General features: G+C 53.8%; 3 protein-coding genes across 3 annotated transcripts; 2 read left to right on the forward strand and 1 right to left on the reverse strand.

Annotated features, from left to right (window-relative positions):
* Positions 1 to 9,101, forward strand: LOC138811514 (gastric inhibitory polypeptide receptor-like). The gene is made up of 15 exons (XM_069999224.1): positions 1 to 103; positions 1,304 to 1,452; positions 1,515 to 1,631; positions 2,187 to 2,286; positions 2,903 to 3,010; positions 3,753 to 3,856; positions 4,761 to 4,864; positions 4,998 to 5,142; positions 5,896 to 6,055; positions 6,239 to 6,299; positions 6,531 to 6,600; positions 6,731 to 6,819; positions 6,918 to 7,056; positions 8,765 to 8,806; positions 8,883 to 9,101. Exons 1-15 carry the CDS (start codon positions 1 to 3, stop codon positions 9,099 to 9,101), a joined length of 1,710 nt encoding a protein of 569 aa, XP_069855325.1.
* Positions 9,102 to 11,668: 2,567 nt separating this feature from the next.
* On the reverse strand, positions 11,669 to 13,161 carry LOC138811878 (small nuclear ribonucleoprotein Sm D2). The gene is made up of 3 exons (XM_069999821.1): positions 13,073 to 13,161; positions 12,238 to 12,417; positions 11,669 to 11,918 (listed from the first exon to the last, which is right to left on the reverse strand). Coding segments are annotated over exons 1-3 (357 nt in total). The 5' UTR covers positions 13,075 to 13,161; the 3' UTR covers positions 11,669 to 11,743.
* Positions 13,162 to 13,813: 652 nt separating this feature from the next.
* On the forward strand, positions 13,814 to 20,621 carry LOC138814049 (glutaminyl-peptide cyclotransferase-like protein). The gene is made up of 7 exons (XM_070002832.1): positions 13,814 to 14,045; positions 14,596 to 14,739; positions 15,811 to 16,092; positions 16,957 to 17,109; positions 17,229 to 17,328; positions 18,124 to 18,240; positions 18,677 to 20,621. Exons 1-7 carry the CDS (start codon positions 13,836 to 13,838, stop codon positions 18,820 to 18,822), a joined length of 1,152 nt encoding a protein of 383 aa, XP_069858933.1. The 5' UTR covers positions 13,814 to 13,835; the 3' UTR covers positions 18,823 to 20,621.
* The last annotated feature ends 915 nt before the right edge of the window (positions 20,622 to 21,536 follow it).

Below are 21,536 nucleotides of genomic sequence, written 5' to 3' on the forward strand. Positions count from 1 at the left end.
ATGGATGTGGAAGAAGACAGCTTCTGCCCTCCTGTGCTACACGAGGCCCTGGCTCACACACCATTCAGTGAGTGTGAATGCATGTGGCCTTATGACTGGAAAGGTGGGGTTGTGTTCCTATGTGTGTGAAGCGTGCACAGCCCAGATGTGTGTGTGTGTGTGTGTGTGTGTGTGTGTGTGTGTGTGTGTGTGCCACCTGTAAGTAGGTGACAGACTGTCTGGGCGTGGTTGCAGTTGTAAATGGTGAATGAGAGCAAGGATCCGGGTGTGAGATTGGAGAGCCGGGTGTGATACGGTGTGTGAATGTGACAGTGGCTGGATGGGACCTGGGCACTGGGAGTGGGAGAAGGAGAAATCGGAGGAGGTCCATCGGATGGATGATTCACAAGGACTCCACCGCCCTCTCGGTCCCCCTCCACCCCAGAGCTCCCCCCTCCCAGAGCTCCCCTCTCCCGTCCTCAGTTCCGCCCTCGCCCCGCCCCCTCCAACCACCCCAGGCTGCCAGCGCGTGTCACCTCTTCCATCCAGAGCTCAGGCGAGACACGGGAGGCCACGGTGACCTGGGCGGCCGGAGAAAAGGACTGGGACAGGTGAGGGCAACCTTTCCCCGTCCCCCCCCCGTTGCACCCCATTTCTCTTGCCCCCAACTCCCCTTGAAGTCTCTGCTCTGGGCCTCTTTCTCTCTCTAGCCCTGGCGCTCTGTCTCTGTCTCTCAGCTAGTGCCTTTGTCTCTTTCTGCCCCTCTGATCGGGTTTGTCTCTTGATGTCTCTGTCTTTATATCTCTCAGTCTCTAGCTTCTAGATGGCTTTCTTTGTAGACGGACATCCAGCTCTCTTCTCCCTTTCTGTCTCTCACGTCTCTACCTTCTTCCTCTCCTAGCCCACATCCTTATTTTTCCATTTTGGGTTGGTCTCTGGTCCCTTGCTGTGTCTGGTCTCGAAGTCTCTGTAAGTCCGTCTCGTGTGTCTTTGACTCCCTGCCTGTCTTTCTGGGGTTCTGCGATGGCCCCCTCTGCTTTGCCTCCCCCCTCCCCCCCACCCCGGGGCATTTGGGAATAGGCACTGGGGCCGGATGATTGGAAGGATTTTCGGGCATCTGCAGACTTAAGTCGAGCATCCAACAGCCACCTGGGTTGGGGAGGGTGCGGGTCCAGCTCCCCTCCAGGCTCCCAAAGTGGTCCCCAGGTGCCCAGAAGTTTCTAGGTCTAGACCGTTGGGAGACACTAAGGCTTCTTGCCCTGCAAGGCTCTTGGGCAACAGCCCCCTCTGCAAACACCCCTCCCTTCCACCATTGCCACCCCAGCAACAGCTGGGGAAGGCCGAGCACCGCGCAAGGAGCGAGGCCACGCCCTCCGCGCCGCCCACCAGCGCAGGCCGCGCCCACCGCCAGAGGCCACGCCCACCGCGCGCCTCAGAGGGGGTGCAGCGGGCGGGTCCACCTGTGTGCGGCAGGTGGGCTCTGGGGCTGGAGTCCGGGAGGGCAGAGGTCCTCATTCTGTCTCGGGACCCTCCAGTCCGACGGCTTCTGTGTGACCGGACCCTTGGCCGCCTTCATGATGCCAAATTCCCGGCCCCTGCGCTGGCTGCTGTTGCTGCTTTCTCTGTGGGGACTCCCACTGCGGAGGGCGGAGGTGAGGACCCCGGAGACTCGTGGAGTTCAAAGCTTGGAGGAAGGGCTGGAGACCGTTTTTAAGTCTTCCTCCCCCAAAGAGGAAGACTGTTGTTGCCTCTTGCTCAAACCCAGGTCTTTTTGTTTTTCTTGATGCCGGTCCTGGGGATTGAATTCAAGCACTGGGCACTGTCCTTTAGCTTTGTCGTGGTTTACTGGAGATAAGAGCCTCTCGGATTTGTCTATCTGGGCTGGCTTCGAACCGCGATCCCCAGCTCTGAGCTTCCAGAGTAGCTAGGATTTCCAGGCGTGTGCCACCAGCACCCGATTTCCATCCACCACCCCAAATCCTAATAAGGCCCAGCCACTCCCCTCTTCAATTGCCCTGAAGGTTTGCCACGCACGTCCCATAGCAAATCTCTTGGCAACTTTCTAAGCACTTCCCACCCCTAGGCCATCCAGGACCCGGAAAACCCCTCTAAGGATGCTCCTTGGCCTGGCTCAACCAATCTGCTTGAGAATGTGGGGGGAAGGTCGGTCTGGGAGGGGGCGGGTCCTCCCTGCTGTCTCCTCCTAGACAGGCTCGGAGGGGCAGACGGCGGGGGAGCTGTACCAGCGCTGGGAGAGGTACCGCCGGGAGTGCCAGGAGACCCTAGAAGCCTCGGAGCCACCTGCAGGTGTGGCAGGGGGACTCGGGTCGGGAGGGAGAAGCTGAGTCCGAGAGGGGTGAGCTTCGGTGGGCGCGACCTAGATCTTAGGAGAGCCCTGGGAAGAAGCTTGATATGGGAAGAGTCCTAGACGGGATCTGCACCATCCAGGGGGGTTAGGAGGGGCTTGAGATCGATGGGCGGAGTCTAAAAGAAAATGGGCGGGGCTTGGCATCGATGGGTGGGCCTTAAAGCTTAGGAGAGCCCTGAGAAACTTGAATGGGAGGGCCATTGGGCGGGGCCCACAAGTTGGTGGGCGGGGCTTGGTCTGGGTGGGCGGGGCTTAAATAATAGAACCTTGGGCGCCTTGGAATAGGAGGAGTCTTGGGCGGGGCCTGCCCTGGAGTGGGGCGGGGCTTTTGTAGAATGGAGGGATTTCTAAATGGGACTTTCCTAGTGGGGGGAGCTTGGAGGATGGGTGGAGCCTCGAGGGATGGTGGGCGGGGCTTGTGGCCCAGTAAGAATCTGATCTGTTGCTGCGGGTGAGCAGAGCCACAGCAGGGAGCTTATCTTAGGTGGGGGAAGCACTGGGCCCATGGCTCGGTGGGTTGCTCTGCAGCATCTGCCGTCCCTGTCTACCCCTCAGGCCTCGCTTGTAATGGGTCCTTCGATATGTATGTCTGCTGGGACTATGCTGCACCCAACGTCACTGCCCGAGCGTCCTGCCCCTGGTACCTGCCCTGGCACCGCCATGGTGAGGCATTCCCTGGACCCCTATACACCCAGACATCATGCCCCCCCCAACCCTTCCTCCTTCTCTCTGTCCTGTCACCCATTTCTCTAAGCTACGTTGATATTCCTATGTTGCTCTCCCTTTTCCTTCCTTCTCTCTCCCTCTATTTTAAAACTCAGGGCTTAAACTCAGGGCTTTGCATGCTTGTTATTTTTTTCACTTGATGCTGGTGCTCTACCACTTGAGCTGGAGCTCCATTTCTGGCTTTTGCTGGTTATTTGGAGGCTTTGCGTGCCTGGGCTGGGTTGGATCATGATCCTCAGATCTCAGCCTCCTGAGTAGCCAGGATTACAGATGTGAGCCACCAACATCCAGTTTCTAGATTTACTTTTTTTTTTAAAGATAAGAGTCTTACTATGTAGGTTAGACTAGCCTAGAACTTGATATTCTTGCCTCAGTTTCCTGAGTGTTGGATTACACAGGTGTACCATGATGCTTGGCTCTCTCTCTCTCTCTCTCTCTCTCTGAATCTGTCCATCTGTAGGCATCTTCTTGGTCTAACATAGCAATGTATCCTGGGACAGCTTATTTAACTTTTTTGTGACTCAATTTCCCTATCTATAAAATGGGGTTCATGCTACTGCTGTCTACATCAGCTTGCACGAGTATTAAGTTAAGGCTTAATCATCATCACCACCACTTAGACTCTCAGTGCCCGGGTTCACATTCTCTTTCTCTGATCCTTTCCCTGGTTCTCCCTCAGTGGCTGCTGGCTTTGTTCTCCGTCACTGTGGCAGTAATGGCCAATGGGAACCTTGGAGAGACCATACTCAGTGTGAGAATCCAGAGAAGAATGGGGCTTTTCAGGTAAGAAGAGGGGAGGGGCCCAGGTGAGGATATCTGGGGGGAAGTACCCAGATACCCCCCACCCTCCCAGCCTCGGGCCATACCTGAAAGGCCCTCATGAGGTTTAGGACTCTGGGTTGCAAGTAATAAAAACCCCACTCAGGGGCTAGGAAGTTGGCTCAGTGGTAGAGTGCTTGCCTTGCATGCATAAGGCCCTGGGTTTGATTCCTCAGCACCACATAAGCAAAAAGAAAAAAGCCAGAAGTGGCGCTGTGGCTCAAATGGTAGAGCGCTAGCCTTGAGCTGAAAAGCTGAGGGACAGCGCCCAGGCCCAGAGTTCAGGCCCCACAACTGGACCCAAAAAACAAACAAGCAAAAAAAAACCCACTCAGACTTTCTTCAAGGAGATCAAAGAAAACCCAGTATATGGCAACAGCTTCAGGTATAGCACGATCCAGGGACTCAAAAGACATGGTGGGGGAATCTCAAACCAGATGCCTGTTTTTGTCTGTGCTGGTCGCATCTTTTCTGTGCAGTGGAGAAGTTGGCCCCCAGTAGTGTTTTTGGTTCACATCGTATCAATCAAGCAACAACTTTTAAGATGACTGAGCTTCCTTTTCAGTAACTCCAGCATCTTGCTCCAGAACTGACTCTGTGTGTGTATGTGTGTGTGTGTGTGTGTGTGTGTGTGTGTGTGTGTGTGTGTGTTAGAATGTTCCAATTGACTGGTAACATGCCCCACCCTTGAGCTGAAGTGTGGGAGTCAGCCCCACTTAAACAAGGGTAGTAGTGTCTCAAGAAAAAATAAGCACCCAGGGCAGGAATACAGAGGAAAGGAAAATTAGAAGAGGGAAGCAGGCAACGTCTGTCTCTGGGGTGGAAAAGCTAAACCTTGTTGCCTCGTTTCTTTTGCCTCTCCTGCCAGGACCAAAGACTGATTTTGGAGCGGCTGCAGGTCGTGTACACTGTGGGCTACTCGCTGTCCCTTGTCACGCTGCTGCTAGCTCTATTCATCTTGAGTTTCTTCAGGTGGGACTCCCATGAGGTGGCCAGGGTCCCCTGGCCTCCACTCACTGATGGCTGATGGGAACGGTTGGCAGGGACTTTATTTGGCTGGGGACAGCCCTTGAGAGGTCACAAGTTGCCCTGTCAAATCCCTTAGGCGGCTGCGGTGCACTCGTAATTACATCCACATGAACCTGTTTATGTCCTTCATGCTTCGGGCCGCAGCCATCCTCACTCGTGATCGACTCCTGTCTGCACCTGGCCCCTACCCCGGGGACCAGACCCCTACACTGTGGAAGCAGGTACTCACCATTTCCATCCCAACAGCTTCTTCTGGTGGGATCTCTAAGTTCCCATCCATCTTTCCCTCCATTTATATATATATATATATATATATATATATATATATTTATTTATTTATTTATTTATTTATTTATTTATTTTTGGGCTTGAACTCTGGGCCTGGGCACTGTGCCTGAGCTCTTCAGCACTCTTTATCACTTGAGCCACAGCGCCACTCCAGGTTTTCTGGTGGTTCGCTGGAGATAAGAGTCTTGCGGACGTTCCTGCCTGGGCTGGTTTTGAACCTCCATCCTCATATCTCAGCCTCCTGAGTAGCTAGGATTACAGGCGTGAGCCACCAGCGCCCTGCTTCTCCATCTGTTCTTGTTGTCTACATGATTCATGGTTCCTCTCCACATTTGGAGAGGGACAATCAGCCTTGCCATCACTGAACTCTCCACCTTAATTGGGATTTTCCATTACCTCTCCCTCACTATCTCACCCATCATTAGACTTTTCTGCCAATGCGAGAGTCCACTTACCTCAGGTGAGAGGCCAAGGTGGAAGAAATTGGTGATAGTGGGGGGTGGGGAGAGTTGGTGGAATATGAATCTCATAAACTTTCCTGCCTGGGCTGACTTCGAACTCGTGATGCTTCAGATCTCAGCCTCCTAAGTAATTAGGATGACAGGCTCTGAGGGACCAGGTGGGAGAAAGGCTGGGTCCTTGGCGGCCACCCTAACCCCCCCTGCCCCTCTCTGTCTGCTTCCCAGGCCCTGGGTGCCTGCCGCACGGCACAGATCATAACCCAGTACTGCGTGGGCGCCAACTACACATGGCTGCTGGTGGAGGGCGTGTACCTGCACCGCCTCCTGGTGCGGGTGGGCGGCTCGGAGGAGGGGCACTTCCGCTGCTACCTGCTCCTGGGCTGGGGTGAGCCCCAACTGCCTCCCTGTCCGGCCCAGCACCCGTGGGACTGCCCGCGGGTTTATCCAGGGGGTGGGTCTCTCCCCCACCCGGCAGAGGGATTCCGTGGGACCTGGGCCTGGCCAGGGGCCTGTGCGTGTGTGCTGATGGCTGCGGCGGGGTGGGGGGCGGGGGTCGGGGTCTGCACAGGGGCCCCCGCGTTTTTCGTCATTCCCTGGGTGATCGTCAGGCACCTGTACGAGAATACGCAGTGAGTGGCAGGCTCGGGGGGCGTGGCTTGGCTGGAGGGCGTGGCTTAGCGGAGGGGCGGGACGACAGGAGGGTCTTGGGCGGTGTGTGGGCGGGGCCTGAGCAAATTCCCGGGTGGGGCGGGGCCTAGAGGGGGCGGGCGGGCCGGAAGTGGGCGGAGCCCTGCGAGCACTGCCCGGACCCCGTGTCTTGAGGGGGGTTTTCTGTCTCAGCTCTACCCTGTCCCCCCCAGGTGCTGGGAGCGTAATGACGTCAAGGCCATTTGGTGGATCATTCGCACCCCGATCCTAATAACCATCTTGGTACGGTCGGTCCCGCTTCCTCTAGGCTGTGCTCAGGGGTTTCAGGTTCTGGGGAGCAGGGGCCACCTCCTGCCCCCCACGCACCCCCAGAACGGGGATGGCGCCTGGCTCAGCCTCTCTCCCCTCGCAGATCAACTTCCTCATCTTTCTCCGAATTCTTGGCATCCTTGTGTCCAAACTGAGGACACGACAGATGCGCTGCCCAGACTACCGCCTGCGGTGAGAGGGGTCAGGGGTCAGGGGTCAGGGAGAGGGTCGGTGAGGGCCGGGGCGGGGCGGGGGGGGGCCTGGGGACCACCGCCGCCCTCCGTCCCCAGGCTGGCTCGCTCCACGCTGACGCTGGTGCCCCTTCTGGGAGTCCACGAGGTGGTGTTTGCTCCGGTGACCGAGGAACAGGCGCGCGGCGCCCTGCGCTTGGCCAAGCTTGGCTTTGAGATCTTCCTAAGCTCTTTCCAGGTGCTCAGGCCGGGGGTGGGGGGGGCCGCCTCCCCGGAGGGGCACCGGGCCACCGCCAGGCCCACGCCATGGGCAGGGGGTGGAGAGGAGGCGTAGCCGCAGGGCATCCTCGGAGGTACTGACTCTTAGTGAGGAGCGAGGGCTTCGAACCAGGATCCAAATGCAAGTTCAGGCACTTCCTGGTCACTTTTCAGGAAGAGAGCAATGCAGAATCCCTGACCTGGAAGCTGATGTGATGGAGGAAGGCCAGGATGCCTGACGTTTAGGAGACAGAAGTCAGAAGCAGGGAGAAGAAGGATGAGGATAGAGAAGGGAGGGAGATTGGGGGCCAAACTTTTCTACAAGAAGAAGGAGGTGGCTATGTTAGATTTGAAGAGGATTGTGGGAAATAAGTAATGGGTTTCCAACTCAAGTTCACCAGCTTGCTTGCTGGGCTGGAGCTATACTGCTTATGCATTGCCTCCACCCTGGTATTTTGTTAGTTTCTTTGGGGATGGACTCTTAGGGACTGGCTTTTAACTAGGATCCTCCAGATCTTATCCTCCTGAGTAGCAAGTGTGTGCTCTCTGCTCATTCTCTTCCTTCCTTTCTTTCCGTCTTTCCTTTCTTTTTCTTTCTGACAGAATCTCAGCATATAGCTAGCCTAGGCTACCCCCATCCCCAAACTTATGCCCATCCTGCTTCAGACTCCTTGGTGCTAGGATTATTGGAATGCCCCACCCTGCTCTGGCTCCACTTTATTTAAATCTAGCTATAGAAAATGCATGCAATTGTTAACTTATGGTATATAATATTGAGATATGTGACTAAGAAAAAGAGAGCTGAGAGTGTGGCTAAGTAGTACAGCTTGCTTGCAAACTAGAGTCTCTGAACTCAATCCTCAATACAGAGAGAGAGAGAGAGAGAGAGAGAGAGAGAGAGAGAGAGAGAGAGAGAGAGAGAGAGAGAGAGAGAGAGAGAGAGAGACTTGGCCAGCTTCTACTTCAGCTGCTACCTGTACAATTGCATTTTCCAAACTACAGAGAGCTGGTGTGTGAATCCATGATTATTTGCCTAGGGTACACACAAGTCCTTGGGTTTGACCACTAGCATTGCAAAACAAAGAATATCTGAGGCTAGGGATGTGGCTGAAGTGGTGGGGCAGCTGTCTAGCATGCAGGAGGTCATGTGTTCAATCCCCACACTGCTAACATCAGAGAATAGATAACAATCCAGATGAAACTGAGACACAGGGTTAAGTTAAGCAGCCTGCCCAAAGGGTATTAAGGGGGCAATAAGATTTCTTGCATCCAGGCTTTCTGCAACCTAGGCCCCCTGTTTTTAGTCCCTGGTGCCCTGCTCCCTACCACCCCCTGACTGGCTGGGTCGAGCTGGAAACCAGTGGACAGGGGTCCTCAGTATATGACTATGGTGATGACAGCGGAAGTGTAGGCAGGGTTAGCAGTCAGGAAAGGGGCGGCTCTATGCTGTCCCCCAGTTTTTTTTGGGGGGTCCAGTCGTGGGGCCTGAACTCTGGGCTTGGGTGCTGTCCCTCAGCTCTTCAGCTCAAGGCTAGTGCTCTACCATGTGAACCACAGCGCCACTGTGGTGCTGGTGAATCGAACCCTGGGCCTCAGGCATGCAAGGCAAGCGCTCTACCACTGAGCCACCTTCCCAGCCCCCAGTTCCCCAGTTCTGATCTGACCCCTGCCCCCCCCCTCCCCCGCAGGGCTTCCTGGTCAGCATCCTCTACTGCTTCATCAACAAGGAGGTAGGAAGAGGCCCGCCCGCGCCCCCTGGCGGCCGCGCGGGGCACGGCGCCGCCGCTCAGCCCCCGGCCCTTGCAGGTGCAGTCCGAGATGCGGCGGGGCTGGTACCACCGCCGCCTGCACCGCAGGCTCAGCCAGGAGTCCCGCCAGCCGCTGCCGCCGCCCCCCAGGCGCCCCTCCCAGGCCGTGCCCCGCAGCGGGGGCCCCGGAGAGATCCCCGTCGGCCGCATCTTGTCCTCGGGGGCCCTGCCAGGACATGACAACGAAGCCAGTAGGATCTCAGAAAGTTACTGCTAGGTAACTGGAAATCCTGTTTGCCGTGAGCACTCATTTCACTGAGTGCCTGCTGTGTGCCAGCCAGCCCTGGCTTGTGGGGGAGGGGGGGTGGACGCTGGGGAAGTGGGGGAGAAGAAAACGGAAGATGAGGTCCCAGCTTTTCTGGACGTCAGAGAGGAGCGAGGGAAACTGATGAGCAGTAATCACGCAGTGATGGCTGATGGAGAGAATTTAGAAGGGGCCTGGGGTGCTCGCAGCCGGCCTGATGGAGGGGAAGGAGAGAGAAGTGTGATTCCGAGAACAGCATGTGGAACGATCCCGGGGCAGGACAGGCCTGGGCGCTAAGAAAAGGTGGGGTAAGGCAGAGCCACTGTTGGGGAGAGTGTGGGATTTCATTCCCCGCACACTGCACCTTTAGCAGGGCCTCTCAGGGCTCACGTTTTCAGTCCTCGTGGCCCCTGTACGGGAGCAGATGTCAGGGGAGGGGTGGGAATCAGGAGAAGGGGGCACTGTAGGCTGGAGGTGATGGTGGCTGGATGAATGGAGACGTGGGGAAGCGGTGGGCTCCGGAGGTGGGGAGGAATTGTGAATGGATCTCACGAGGAAAAGGAAAAGGGAGATGAAGGAAGAGCCCTGGGTTTGAGCAGGGGAGAGGAAAGGCAGGGAGATTGGGACTAAGAAGGGGTACAGTCTGGGTCTCTGGGCCTGTCAGGCAGGCAATGCCTGTGGGATACCTAAGGGGTCTAGCGCTGGAGGACACGGACAGGAGAGGCTGAGGATGCAGAGGTGTGTTGATACTGACGAACGCCTCGCAAGGCAGGCCTGGGAGCTGGGGAGAGAACACAGGCCCCACGCTCTTGACATGGCGGCCCTAGGGTACTGGGAACATTTATGAAGCCCACAACCTCATCAAGGCTAAAATTAGCCATATGTATGAGGACTCCTAAATTGCTCAGTTAATGCCTGGGTACTCTTGTTTTCCCTGGGGACCCCAGCTCTGTGAACAGATGTGCCCCACAACTTGGAGCGTTTTTATACAATCTCCCCCAATTCAGGTTCTGGTAGGGTGAGGGGGACTTAGGTAAAGCCCTGGGAGATGAAGTTTTAGGAAGCTGTTGTTTGCTTTCTGGGGTGGGCCAGGCCACAGTGGGCTAAAGTGGGCTGTGTGGCTGGGTTGGGGGTCTGCAGTGGTTGCACAAGAAAACATGGACCCAGTACTATTGTCCCCTGTGTGAGAACCCCAAATGAGAATATTACATGTAATCCAGATATTGACCTAGTTAAGACATACATACATTAAAATTGTAAGTGTGTGTGTGTGTGTACATTCCATTCTTTTGAGAGCTGCTCCTTAGAAAGGCAGGACAGAAATGATAAAGCCAGCCGGGCACCTGCATTCACGCTTTGCCATCCTAGCTACTTAGGAAGCTGAGATCTGAGGATCACAGTTCAAAGCTGGCCCAGGCAGGAGAGTCTGTTACAGAGACTCTTCTCATCTCCAATTAGCCACCAGAAAACTCGAAGTGGTGCTGTGGCTCAAAGTGGTAGAGGCTAGCCTTGAGCAAAAGAGCTCAGGGACAGTATCCAGGCCCTGAGTTCAAGCTCCACAATGGACCAAAACTTAGAACAGGGTTGTTTCTTGCCTTCTTTTTTTTTTTGGGGGGGGGGGCGGTGCCAATTCTAGAGTTTGAACTCTGGGCCTGGGTGATTTTGTGCAAGGCTAGCACTCTACCAGTTGAGCCATAGCTCCACTTCTGGTTTAAAAAAAATTTTTTTGTAGTTCAGTGAAGGTTTAAGAATCTCATGGACTTTCCTGCCCAGGCTGACTTCTAACCGAGATTCTCAGATCTCAGCCTCCTAAGTAGTTAGGATTACAAGCCTGACCCAAGGCATCTGCCTTTTTTTTTTTTTTAATAAAGGCTTGCTTATCTCAGCTGGGATGATTCTTAGCTGTCCCTTTGGAAAACTCCAACTGCTCTTATAGAATTGAGGGTGTGGCTGAGGTAGAGCACCTGCCCAGCAAACTTGAGGCCCTTACTTCAAATCTCATTATTCTGCTTTCCCCCAACTGCTGTTTTCCTCTGAGAATCTGGCTATGTAGACCAGGCTCGTTTTGATTTCATTATCCCCCTTTCTCTACCTCTGGAGTGCTGGGATTACAAGTATGCACCACCACATCCACTCCAATTTCTTTGCACTTCTTTACACTTCTGGATGTAACAGGTACCATGATGGCCAAGCCCCAAGTTTAAGTCCCAGAACGAGCATGTGTGCGCACACACACAAAAAGAACCTGTCTCTCCTTCTGTCTCAGGGGGAAGGTTTTGGGGGAAATCTCTAGAACATGGGTTAGTCTACAGTGCCACACACAGGGTTGGGCACACAGGCTGAAGGCCCAAATAGCAAAAAGACAAGGATTTGGGGGCAAGACAAATTTCGTATCCAATGGGTCCACTCCACAGCCAGGAAGCAGAGGCCCGGATAGGGCAGACCTATACCTTTCCACTTGCTCACCAGCCAACCAGCATTCAACAGTTGCCCCCATCCACCCTACTCATCAGGCCCCAGGAACAGACGTGCAACAGTAAGAAAAAAAAAAAAAAAAAAGGACTTTATTCCCTTCACAAAAGGCAGATCTTTGCGCAGGGGGGGCGAGGCTGCCCCTACTTGCCCGCGATGAGCGGGTTCCGCAGGACCACGATGACTGAGTCCCCGCGCAGGAACATCTTGGAGATGTAGCGGTCCTTGTTGACCGGCTTGGACTTCTTCTTGCCCTTGCCGCTCTTGGGGACCTCAGTCCACATCTCCTTTACATTCTCCAGGACCATGTTGCAGTGCCTGGAGGGGGCGGGGCGTCAACCGAGGGCCAGGGGCCCTCCCTACCCGGCTCCTGCCTGAGACTACAGCCTCTGCTGTTGCAGGAGAAGGTGTGCCCAGAAGGCAGCTGACTGCTGCTGAGAGGCAAAGCTGGGATCGACCCTGGGCAGGCTGGACTTCAGAGACACCAAACCCACCTCTGGCACACCCCAAAGCTGGCAGGACAGCCACACTTATGGTTCCTGAAAAATCTGTTCCTTCAGCTTCCTCAGGCTGGGGACAAGCCAACCCCCTCCCCCCATATCCTCCCCACTCCCCCCACACACACACAGCTGCTTACCTGTCAAAGGCTTTCACCCGGCCTAGGAGCTTCTTGTTGTTCCGGCAGTTGATGAGTACCTGGGTGTTGTTCTTGACTGACTGAGTAAGCACTGAGAGTGGACCTGTGTTAAACTCCTCCTCCTCCCGCTTCTGCAGCTCCTCCGGGGTCATCTCACTCTTGGGCTTGTTGAGGAGGCTCCTGAATAGGCAAGTAGGCAACTCACAGGTGAGAGGGGCTTAGACAGGGAGAGGGAGTGAATATGACTCCAGCCAAAGTGCTCCCCAGCTCCATCAATGATAACCCCACCAATCTAGTTGTGAACAACAACACTACTTGAGGTTCCATAGACTCTTCTCTTCCTCTCACATCCGACATCAAATCCAACAGCAAACCCTACCATCTGCCTGTCAAATATACAAATATTCTTTCCAGAGCTTAAAATGACGCTTGCTTTCTCCTCCCCAGGTTGGGTTTGAATCGCGAATCTCAGATCTCAGCCTCCAGAGCAGCTAAGATTGTGAGCACGAGCCCCTGGCTTAAATCATTGTTTCTACTGGTCCATACGTCTCTCCCCAGATTCATTATTCACAAAAGTTTTCCCTTAGTTCTTCTCTCAACAAAACGGAGTATCTGAGAGAGCCGCAAGCCCGTGACGGGATACAACAGTCCCGGGTGTCGAACTCATGATCGGTCATCAGTCAAAGGCCCAGGCCCGTTCTCATCAGGAGAAAAGAACTCCACTTGAGGCCTAGGATTTCCACCCGCCGCCACAGCTCAGATCCTTCCATCCTTAACCGGCTAAATTTGCACCCTCAACCTCACTCCCACCGCCTAGGCCCAGTCCCGGACTCACATGGTGGCGGCGGCTCCCGCTAGTCACTGGCGTCTCCGCGTTGCCTCAGCCTCAGACCAGAGAGGAGGAAGGCGTGACTTCCGCTTCCGGTGGCGTACTTCCGTGAGCGCACGCGCAAATCCAACCAGTGGGTGGGGGCGTGGCCTGTTTCCATAGCGACGCCCAGCCAGCTGTGCAGTGATGGGGGCGGTTGTTAAAAGCTTTTGAGTCAAACGGCTCATTCTGGGCCCTACCGGGAAGATGTTCACGAGCGTAGAGAGGAAAAGAAAGGCGGTTTTATTTAGGTTGCGGTAGAATGATGTAAGTCGAAAGCGGGAAGTACTCATTTCCAAATGCCCGCCGGCCTTGTCCTAGGAGGCGCGGTCTCGACGAAGCCAATCCTCTCTTTGCTTCAGCGATTGGTACCGCCCCTTTCGGTTCCTGGATGGTCCGTGGGTTTGTCAATTGATCTTTTCGACCAATCCCGAGCCCACATCCGGGAGGGGCATGGTTCTGAGCGCGGGAGATCCAATGTTTTCCACGACTAGAAGCTAACCATTGGCTTTCCCGCTCCGCGGAGGCGGACCCTCGCCCCGGCGCTCCCTTTTGGGTTGTGCAACCCTCGGGGGAAGGGGGAGCGGTGACCAACCCCAACATCCCCGGGGAGGTCGGTAGGCGTGTCCTCAGGATGCGCGCTCCCATTGGTTTCGCTGCTTGAGGGGTGGACCTTGGCTGGGCCTGAACTAGCTCCGCGGTCTCCCACCGGCTTGCGGGCCACGCTGTCATGCGTTCGGGGGGCCGCGGGCGGCCCCGGCTCCGGCTTGGGGACCGGGGTCTCATGGAGCCACCTTCACCCCGCAAGCGCCGCCTGCTCCCCCGCGTGCAGCCCTTGCCCCTGCTGCTGCTGGCGCTGGCGGTGGGCACCGCGTTGCTCATTCTCTGGAGCGGCTGGCGCCGATGGAACGAGGAGCTGGCGCGGGGCCGGGAGCACCGGGTGAGGTTGGGCGGGGGGGGGGGGGGGAGGACGGGGGGAGGTGAAGGGAACCCCGGTTCCCTCCTGCCCCGTCCCCCGAAGTCTCGGGTTGACGTGGCTGTATCGGATGGCCTTAGCCGCAGGTGCCATCTCCTTTTTCCGTCCATGGAATGCATGCCCCTTATCCACAGACTAAGGCTTTGGGAGCTTTAAAAAAAAAAATCTTAATTTTGTAATCGTCATTTTCCTGCTCCTCCCCCTTAAGAGGAAGAGTCTGGAATATAGCAAGATTGGGATAGCGGGGTTCTACCTATGCCTCGAGTATTTGGAAGAAAATCTCTCTCTCTCTCTCTCTCTCTCTCTCCTCTCTCTCCTTAGATTTATTTTTCCTTCAGGACTGAAGTGGGCTGGACCAACCCGATGGGACTTTTTCCTGATTTATGCTAAGCATCGCTTATGCCTAGAGGAGGTCGCCAGCTTCTCTGGGCTGCAGGGCCTTGGGGTTTAGCCTGAATGCGGGACTGCTCTCATCCTTCTCATCTTCATCTTCATCTCCACTTCCCACCCCCAGGCCCCGCTGATTGGAAGCCTCCCGGAAGCCAAGCTGCGGATGGTGGTGGGGCAGCTGGACCCACAGCGACTCTGGGGGACGTTCCTGCGCCCTCTGCTGATTGTACGCACCCCGGGTAGCCCAGGCAATCTCCAAGTGAGGAAGGTAAAAGGGTCCAACATCCAATCCCTGACCCTCCAGGGTGCGATCCAACAGCTAAGAGGCAGAGAATTCTGTGATGACCCTAGGGATCCATGATGGTATAGACACCCCCCGACTCCCAAACGCTGCATTACCTTCCCTCAAAAGCTTACTGAGTTAAGCACAAGTCACCAGCGGCCCCTTGAGGTGAGAACCAATATGATCTTCATTATGCAAATGAAAAAAAAAATGGTTAACCTCCTCAGGCCTCAGTCTGGATCATGGGATTGGCTCTTGAGCTTTACCCACCCACAGGGTCCCTAGATCATCCTGTAGCACAAGTAAAAGCTCTTTAAACCTGAACATTGGTGGTTCCTGCCTGTCATTCTAGCTATTCAGGAGACTGAGATCTGAGGATTACAGTTTGAAACCAGCCTGGGCAGGAAAGCTGCTGAGATTTTTTTTTTTTTTTTTTTTTTTTTTGCAGTCTGGGGGCTTGAACTCAGAGCCTGGGCACTGTCCCTGAGCTTCTTTTACTCACGGCTAGCATTCTACCACTTGAGCCACAGCGCTACCTCTGGCTTTTTCCATTTATGTGGTACTGAGGAATTGAACCCAAGGCTTTATGCATGCAAGGCAAACACTCTACCACTCAGCCACATTCTCAGCCTGGTGAGACTCTTTATCTCCAGTGAACCAGTAAAAAGTCAGAAGTGGAAGTGTGACAAATGGTAGAGTGCCAACTTTGAGTGAAAAAGCTAAGGGACAGTGCCCAGGTCCTGAGTTCAAGCCCCAGTACTGGGGCACATGTGTGCATGCATGTTTACTCATGCACACGTGAGTGAGCGAGCGAGCGACACACACACACACACACACACATACGGGGCTAAGAGTAAGCTGTGATGTCTTGTTGACATTAAGAGGTGGGGTCACCCCAACAGCTGGAGCTCAGGAGGAATCCATGTCAAAGCAGTAATGTATGCCAAAGTAGGACTTTCAGGTCAACCTGACTTTTCCATATGACTCAGGTCACGTGACCCTTCCCCCCCACTTCCCCAGTCCCTGTCCACCCTCCCATCTCTCTCTCCCCACTAGTTCCTGGAGGCCACGCTGCGGGCCCTGACAGCAGGTTGGCATGTGGAGCTGGATCCCTTCACGGCCTCGACACCCCTGGGGCCATTGGACTTTGGAAACGTGGTGGCCACCCTGGACCCAGGAGCTGCCCGTCACCTCACCCTGGCCTGCCATTACGACTCGAAGCTCTTCCCTCCCGGGTCTGCCACCTTTGTGGGGGCCACAGATTCCGCTGTGCCCTGTGCCCTGCTACTGGAGCTGGCCCAGGCCCTAGATCTGATGCTGAGCAAGGCCAAGCAGCAGGTGAGGCCAGGGTGGGGGGAGAGCGAGAGATCATCTCCACCCTGAGCCAAGTCCCTGCTCTCCTCTGCCTTTGTTGTGTTTCTCATCTTCTGACACATTTTATTACGTTGAGCCACGGAAGTCTTTCTAACCCCTGAATGTCAGATCCTGTCCTGCCTTTCCCCAATCCTTACCATACCCCGCTACAGCATCCTAGGCCTAAAATAATGTCCTTATGTTACATATTATGTTCTGTTACATATTAGGTGTGCTCCCATCCCTGACTCTGTCCCAGCCACACCCATATCCCCAAGTCTCTCAAACCTACCCCAGGGCACTTGCACTTGCTCTTTACACAGCACGTGGACTACTTCAGTTATTTACATTTTTATTTTTGTCAGTCATGGAGCTAGAACTCAGGGCCCTGGGTGCTGTCTCTGAGATTCTTTTGCTCAAGGCTATTACTCTACTACTTTTGAGCCACGGTGCCACTTCTGGTTTTCTGGTGGTTCATTGGAGATAAGAGTCTCATGGAGGCTGGGAATGTGGCTTAGTGGTAGAGTGCTTATCTAGCATGCATGAAGCCCTGGGTTTGATTCTTTAGTACCACATACACAGCATAAGCCAGTAGTGTTGCTGTAGCTCAAGTGGTAGAGTGCTAGCCTTGAGCAAAAGAAGCTCAGGGACAGTGCCCAGGCCCTGAGTTCAAGCCCCAGGACAGCCCCCCTCTTCCCTCCCCCCCTCCAAAAAAAAATACCTGGCTGTATACTCTACAGGTCACAGTGTATGAGCAAGGACACCTGACTTGCCCGACCTGGCTGTGCAGGTGGGCAGGCCTGGAGACTGAGAGCCACACTGAGCCAGCCTCTGCCCTCTGTCCTCCAGGCAGTGCCAGTAACCCTGCAGCTCCTCTTCTTGGACGGGGAAGAGGCGCTGAAAGAGTGGGGACCCAGAGATTCCCTTTATGGCTCCCGGCACCTGGCCCAGCTCATGGAGTCCATACCCCACAGCCCTGGCCCCACGAGGATCCAAGCTATCGTAAGACTGGGGGACCCACACTGGCCTCTGGGAAGGGAGGGAGAAGGTTAAGGCCGAGTTACCAGGATCCCACGGCTCCTTCCAGTCCTGGCCCCCCCTTCCCCTCTCTCTCCTCCCAGGAGCTCTTTGTGCTTCTTGATCTCCTGGGAGCCCCAAACCCCACCTTCTACAGCCACTTCCCCCGAACCATCCGCTGGTTCCAGCGACTAAGGAGCATTGGTAAGTGGGGAGCCCCCCGCCCTCAGCACCCAAACTTCCTTACCGCCCTGGTCTCTAAGGAACCAGGGCAGAATCACAAACATCCCATGGATGAGATGTGTAGGGTAGGGATTATAGAACGGGGCTCTGGCAAGAGCCAGTCCTGGTTTCAAATCCTGGGTCTGCCTCTTAGCAGCAGGGGGATTTCAAGCAAGTTGCTCATTTCACTGTAAAATGATCATGATGCCGACACTAATAAAGGTACTTTATGAGCCAGGTGTGGCGGTGCACTCCTGTAATCTCAGCACTCCAGAGGCCAAAGCAGGATTATAAGCTCAAGGCCAGTCTAGGCTACATAGTGAATTCTAGACCAAGTTTGGGTGACAGAAGGAGAAACTGGTCTCAAAAACAAATGGGCTGGGTGTGGTGGCTCACACCTGTAATCCCAACTACTCCAGAGGTGGTGATCAATTTAAGGTCACCAGTGGCTCATGCTTGTAATCCTAGCTATTGAAGAGCTTGAGATCAGAGGCTTGAGGCTTGAAAGCCAGTCCCAGGTAGAAAAGTCTTCAAGAACTTCATCGCCAATTAAATAGCAAAAAAGCTGGGTTGCAGGCATGGTTAAGTAGTCCAGCACCTGCTCCGAGCAGGCAAGCCAAGCCATGTGAGAGCACGGGACTGATTTGAAGCCCTAGTATTGGCATAAAAATATGTACAACTGGTTTGCGTTGGCGTGAGCAGTGCATTGTCTCTGGGAGCCTTGGCTCCCTCCAATGCTGAGGACTGATCCTTGTTCTCTGACTGCAACACCTTCAGAGAAACGCCTGCACCGGCTGAACCTCCTGCAGTCTCACCCCCAAGAGGTGATGTATTTCCAACCTGGGGAGCCCCCTGGCTCTGTGGAAGATGACCACATCCCCTTCCTCCGCAGAGGTATGTGCCCAGTACAGGGCCCAGCAAACCACACCCAGGGCTCAGGCCTGCTATCCTAGCTGCTCAGGAGGTTCAGAGCTGAGGATCATGGTTCAAAGCCAGCCCAGGCAATAAAGTCCACAAGACTTATCTACAGTGAACCACCAAAAAGTCGCAAGTGGGGCTTTGGCTCAAGTGGTAGAGTGCTAGCCTTGGGCACAAAAAGCTCAGGGACAGCATCTAGGCCTTGAGTTCAAGTCCCACTACTGATACAAGAAAAAAAGAAATCCAACAAAACAAGGAAGCCATACTTCCTGGCCCTGACCACTTTCCAGGACCAGGACTAGAGGCAAGCTGCTTAACTTCCAGGTCTTGATCTGTCCATCTGTAAAATGGGGTTGTCTCTGGGTGAGCAGTGGACTGGGACAGGCCTGACCGTCATCTCTCTTCCCTCCAGGGGTCCCGGTGGTCCACCTCATCGCCACGCCCTTTCCTACTGTCTGGCATACTCCTGCAGACACCGAGGCCAATCTCCATCCACCCACGGTGCACAATCTCAGCCGCATCCTGGCTGTGTTCCTGGCTGAGTATCTGGGGCTCTAGGCTGGAGGGGACAGTACCAGAGGAGACCTTCCTCCAGAAGCACCCCTCAGGGGACAAGTCCAGATCTACCTCAGGAGTGGCTTCGTCCTCACCTATCCCGTCAGCTCCTACTTGGGTCAAGGCCACTTCAAGGACACAGAAGGGACCACAGAATGGATGTTGAAGCGGGTGGTGAGACGAAGACTACGAGTTTGGCCCCTGCTCTTGGGTCCACAGCTATACTGGAGGTTTCCATGGACCAGATGCCGAGCTTTTAGCCAGCAAGGGCTGGTTTGGCTTCTTGTGGTTGGGCTAGCAACCAACCCAACCAAATGAATTCTTTTCGGCTTATGCTTTCCTCTCTGCCCGATCTACACAATGACAGTTTTGCTACTGCAGAATCAGGAACAGAAATGAAAGGCCAGCTTCTAGAAGACAGGTTTTCTCTGATCCAGTATGCCACTGCTTGAATGAGGGATCAAAGATCAAAGTTCTAGTGCGAGACGTTAAATGCATCCTGGTGACACAAGGCAAATTTCCAGTCAGGCAAGAGAACTGTAGTGGTTCCCAATGCACTTCAATAGGGAACCCTTTGAACTGGGAAGCACAATCACAGAACAAGGGTACCTGAGAAGATACTTTGAGGAAGCTCCATGCTCAGCAAGTTTAGTCAGAATACATCAGATGAAGCTCCATTTCTTCCTTCATCAAACCATCCTTTTTTTTTTTTGTGAGGAAGTGGGAGTGGAACTCTGCAAGTGCTGTATCACAGATTCTTTTAATTTTCTTTTTAAGACAGGGTCTGGCTGCTAGGTTTGCGTGGATCTGACCATCCTGCCTCTTGTCTCTCAAGGAGCTGGGATTAAGGCTTGCACAACCACGCTTGGACTCCTAAGTCCCAACTGCAGACCTACTGAAGCAGGACTTCGGGGAGGGGCTGAATACATGAGAGAATCTTGATCATGAGTTTGGGACACGGTATCTTAAAGGCCACAGGTTGGTTTGTGCTCGGCTGTCTAAAACACCCCAGAAGAGAGGAAGGCAGGCTGGGGGTGCAGCTAGGTGGTAGCATTTTATTTAGCTTTTTGCTGCTTAATGGGAGAAGAGTATCACAGACCTTTCTGCCAGGGCTGGCTTCAAACTTTGATCCTCAAATCTCAGCCTCCAGAGTAGCTAGGATTATAAACAAGAGCCACCAGTGCCCGGCTTGAATTACTGTTTTTTAAGCTTCAGAAAATGAAAAAGAGAAACCAATTCCCAAAAACCACATCACTGGGCTTTCATAGCATGGTGTATAGAAGGACTGCTTTTTTTTTTTTTCTTCTAGTATTGGGGTTTTGAACTCAGGGCCTCATATTTACTTGGCAGGTGTTCTACCATTTGAGCCATGGCTCCCAGCAGCAACTCTGCCATGTTTTTTTTTTTTGGGTCCGGTCATGGGGCCTGAACTCTGGGCCTGGGCGCTGTCCCTCAGCTCTTCACCTCAAGGCTAGCGCTCTACCACTTGAGCCACAGCACCACTTTGGGCTTTTTTCTTTTTGCTTATGTGGTGCTGAGGAATCGAACCCAGGGCCTCAGGCATGCAAGGCAAACGCTCTACCACTGAGCCAACTTCCCAGCCCTCTGCCATGTCTTTAAGCATTATTAATCTTGCCTAATTCTTCCCCTTCCCCCATCCTGGAATGTACATCAGATCTTACTCTATCTCCATAACCTTTCATGTCTTCTCAGGGTTTGTGTCTGTGTGTGTATATGTGTGTCTGTACTCTTATTTTTCTCACCACCTTTAATTCAATAAACTTTTCATCAGTTGTGTTAAATTTACTGTTTAACCTGGCCACTGAGGCTTTTTGTTGTTTTGTTTTGTCAGTCCTGGGCCTTGAAATCAGGGCATGGGTTCTGTCCTTGAGCTCTTTTTGCTCAAGGCTAGCTTTCTACCACTTTGAGCCACAGTGCTACTTCTAGTTTCCTGGTGGTTAATTGGAGATAAGAGCCTCATAGAGACCTTCCTGCCCAGGCTGGCTTTGAACTGTGATCCTCAGATCTCAGCCCCCTGAATACCTAGATTACAGGCTTGAGCCACTAGTGCCCAGCTAGGCTACTGAGTTTTATCCATGACTCTTTAAAGAGCAATAATAGCTGAGTACCAATGGCTCATGCCTGTAATCCTAGCTACTCAGGAGGCTGAGATCTGAGGATTGCAATTTGAAGCCAGCCCAGATTTTTTTTTTAATAAAGAAATAAAAATCTTATAGAGCTGGGAAGGTGGCTTAGTAGTAGAGTGTTTGCCTGGGTGAAGCATGAAGCCCTGGGTTCGATTCCTCAGTACCACATAAACAGAAAAAGCCAGAAGTGATGCTATGACTCAAGTGGTAGAGTGCTAGCCTTGAGCAAAAGAAGCTCAGGGACAGCACCTAGACTCTGAATTCAAGCCCCAGGACTGGCATATATAAATAAATAAATAAATGAATAATTAATCAAAAATCTTGAAGTTAGTACTATTTTGTGATTTTAAGATCCAAACCAAGCCGAGATGCTGGTAGCTCATGCTGGTAATCCTAGCTCTTCAGGAGGCTGAGATCTGAGGATCTCAGTTCCAAAACAGCCCAGGCAGGAAACCCTGTGAGACTCTTCTCTCCAATAAACCACCAGAAAACCAGAAGTGGTGCTGTAGCTCAAGTAGTAGAGTGCTAGCCTTGAGCTGAAGAATTGAGGGACAGTGCCCAGGTCCAGAG

This window comes from Dipodomys merriami, unplaced genomic scaffold, assembly GCF_024711535.1.
Source record: "Dipodomys merriami isolate MVZ:Mamm:240054 unplaced genomic scaffold, mDipMer1.0.p SCAF_106, whole genome shotgun sequence".
Lineage (NCBI taxonomy): Eukaryota > Metazoa > Chordata > Mammalia > Rodentia > Heteromyidae > Dipodomys > Dipodomys merriami.

What these genes read in the sequence shown, in the direction of transcription:
- LOC138811514 (XM_069999224.1), top strand. Translation starts at nt 1, where the DNA reads ATGGATGTGGAAGAAGACAGCTTCTGCCCTCCTGTGCTACACGAGGCC. An exon ending in TCCCACTGCGGAGGGCGGAG is followed by an intron (nt 1,632 to 2,186) that starts GTGAGGACCCCG and finishes GTCTCCTCCTAG; the next exon opens with ACAGGCTCGGAGGGGCAGAC. An exon ending in AGCCTCGGAGCCACCTGCAG is followed by an intron (nt 2,287 to 2,902) that starts GTGTGGCAGGGG and finishes TCTACCCCTCAG; the next exon opens with GCCTCGCTTGTAATGGGTCC.
- LOC138814049 (XM_070002832.1), top strand. Translation starts at nt 13,836, where the DNA reads ATGCGTTCGGGGGGCCGCGGGCGGCCCCGGCTCCGGCTTGGGGACCGG. An exon ending in CGCGGGGCCGGGAGCACCGG is followed by an intron (nt 14,046 to 14,595) that starts GTGAGGTTGGGC and finishes TCCCACCCCCAG; the next exon opens with GCCCCGCTGATTGGAAGCCT. An exon ending in CCACGAGGATCCAAGCTATC is followed by an intron (nt 17,110 to 17,228) that starts GTAAGACTGGGG and finishes CTCTCCTCCCAG; the next exon opens with GAGCTCTTTGTGCTTCTTGA.
- LOC138811878 (XM_069999821.1), bottom strand. An exon ending in CGGGTGAAAGCCTTTGACAG is followed by an intron (nt 11,919 to 12,237) that starts GTAAGCAGCTGT and finishes CGCCCCCTCCAG; the next exon opens with GCACTGCAACATGGTCCTGG.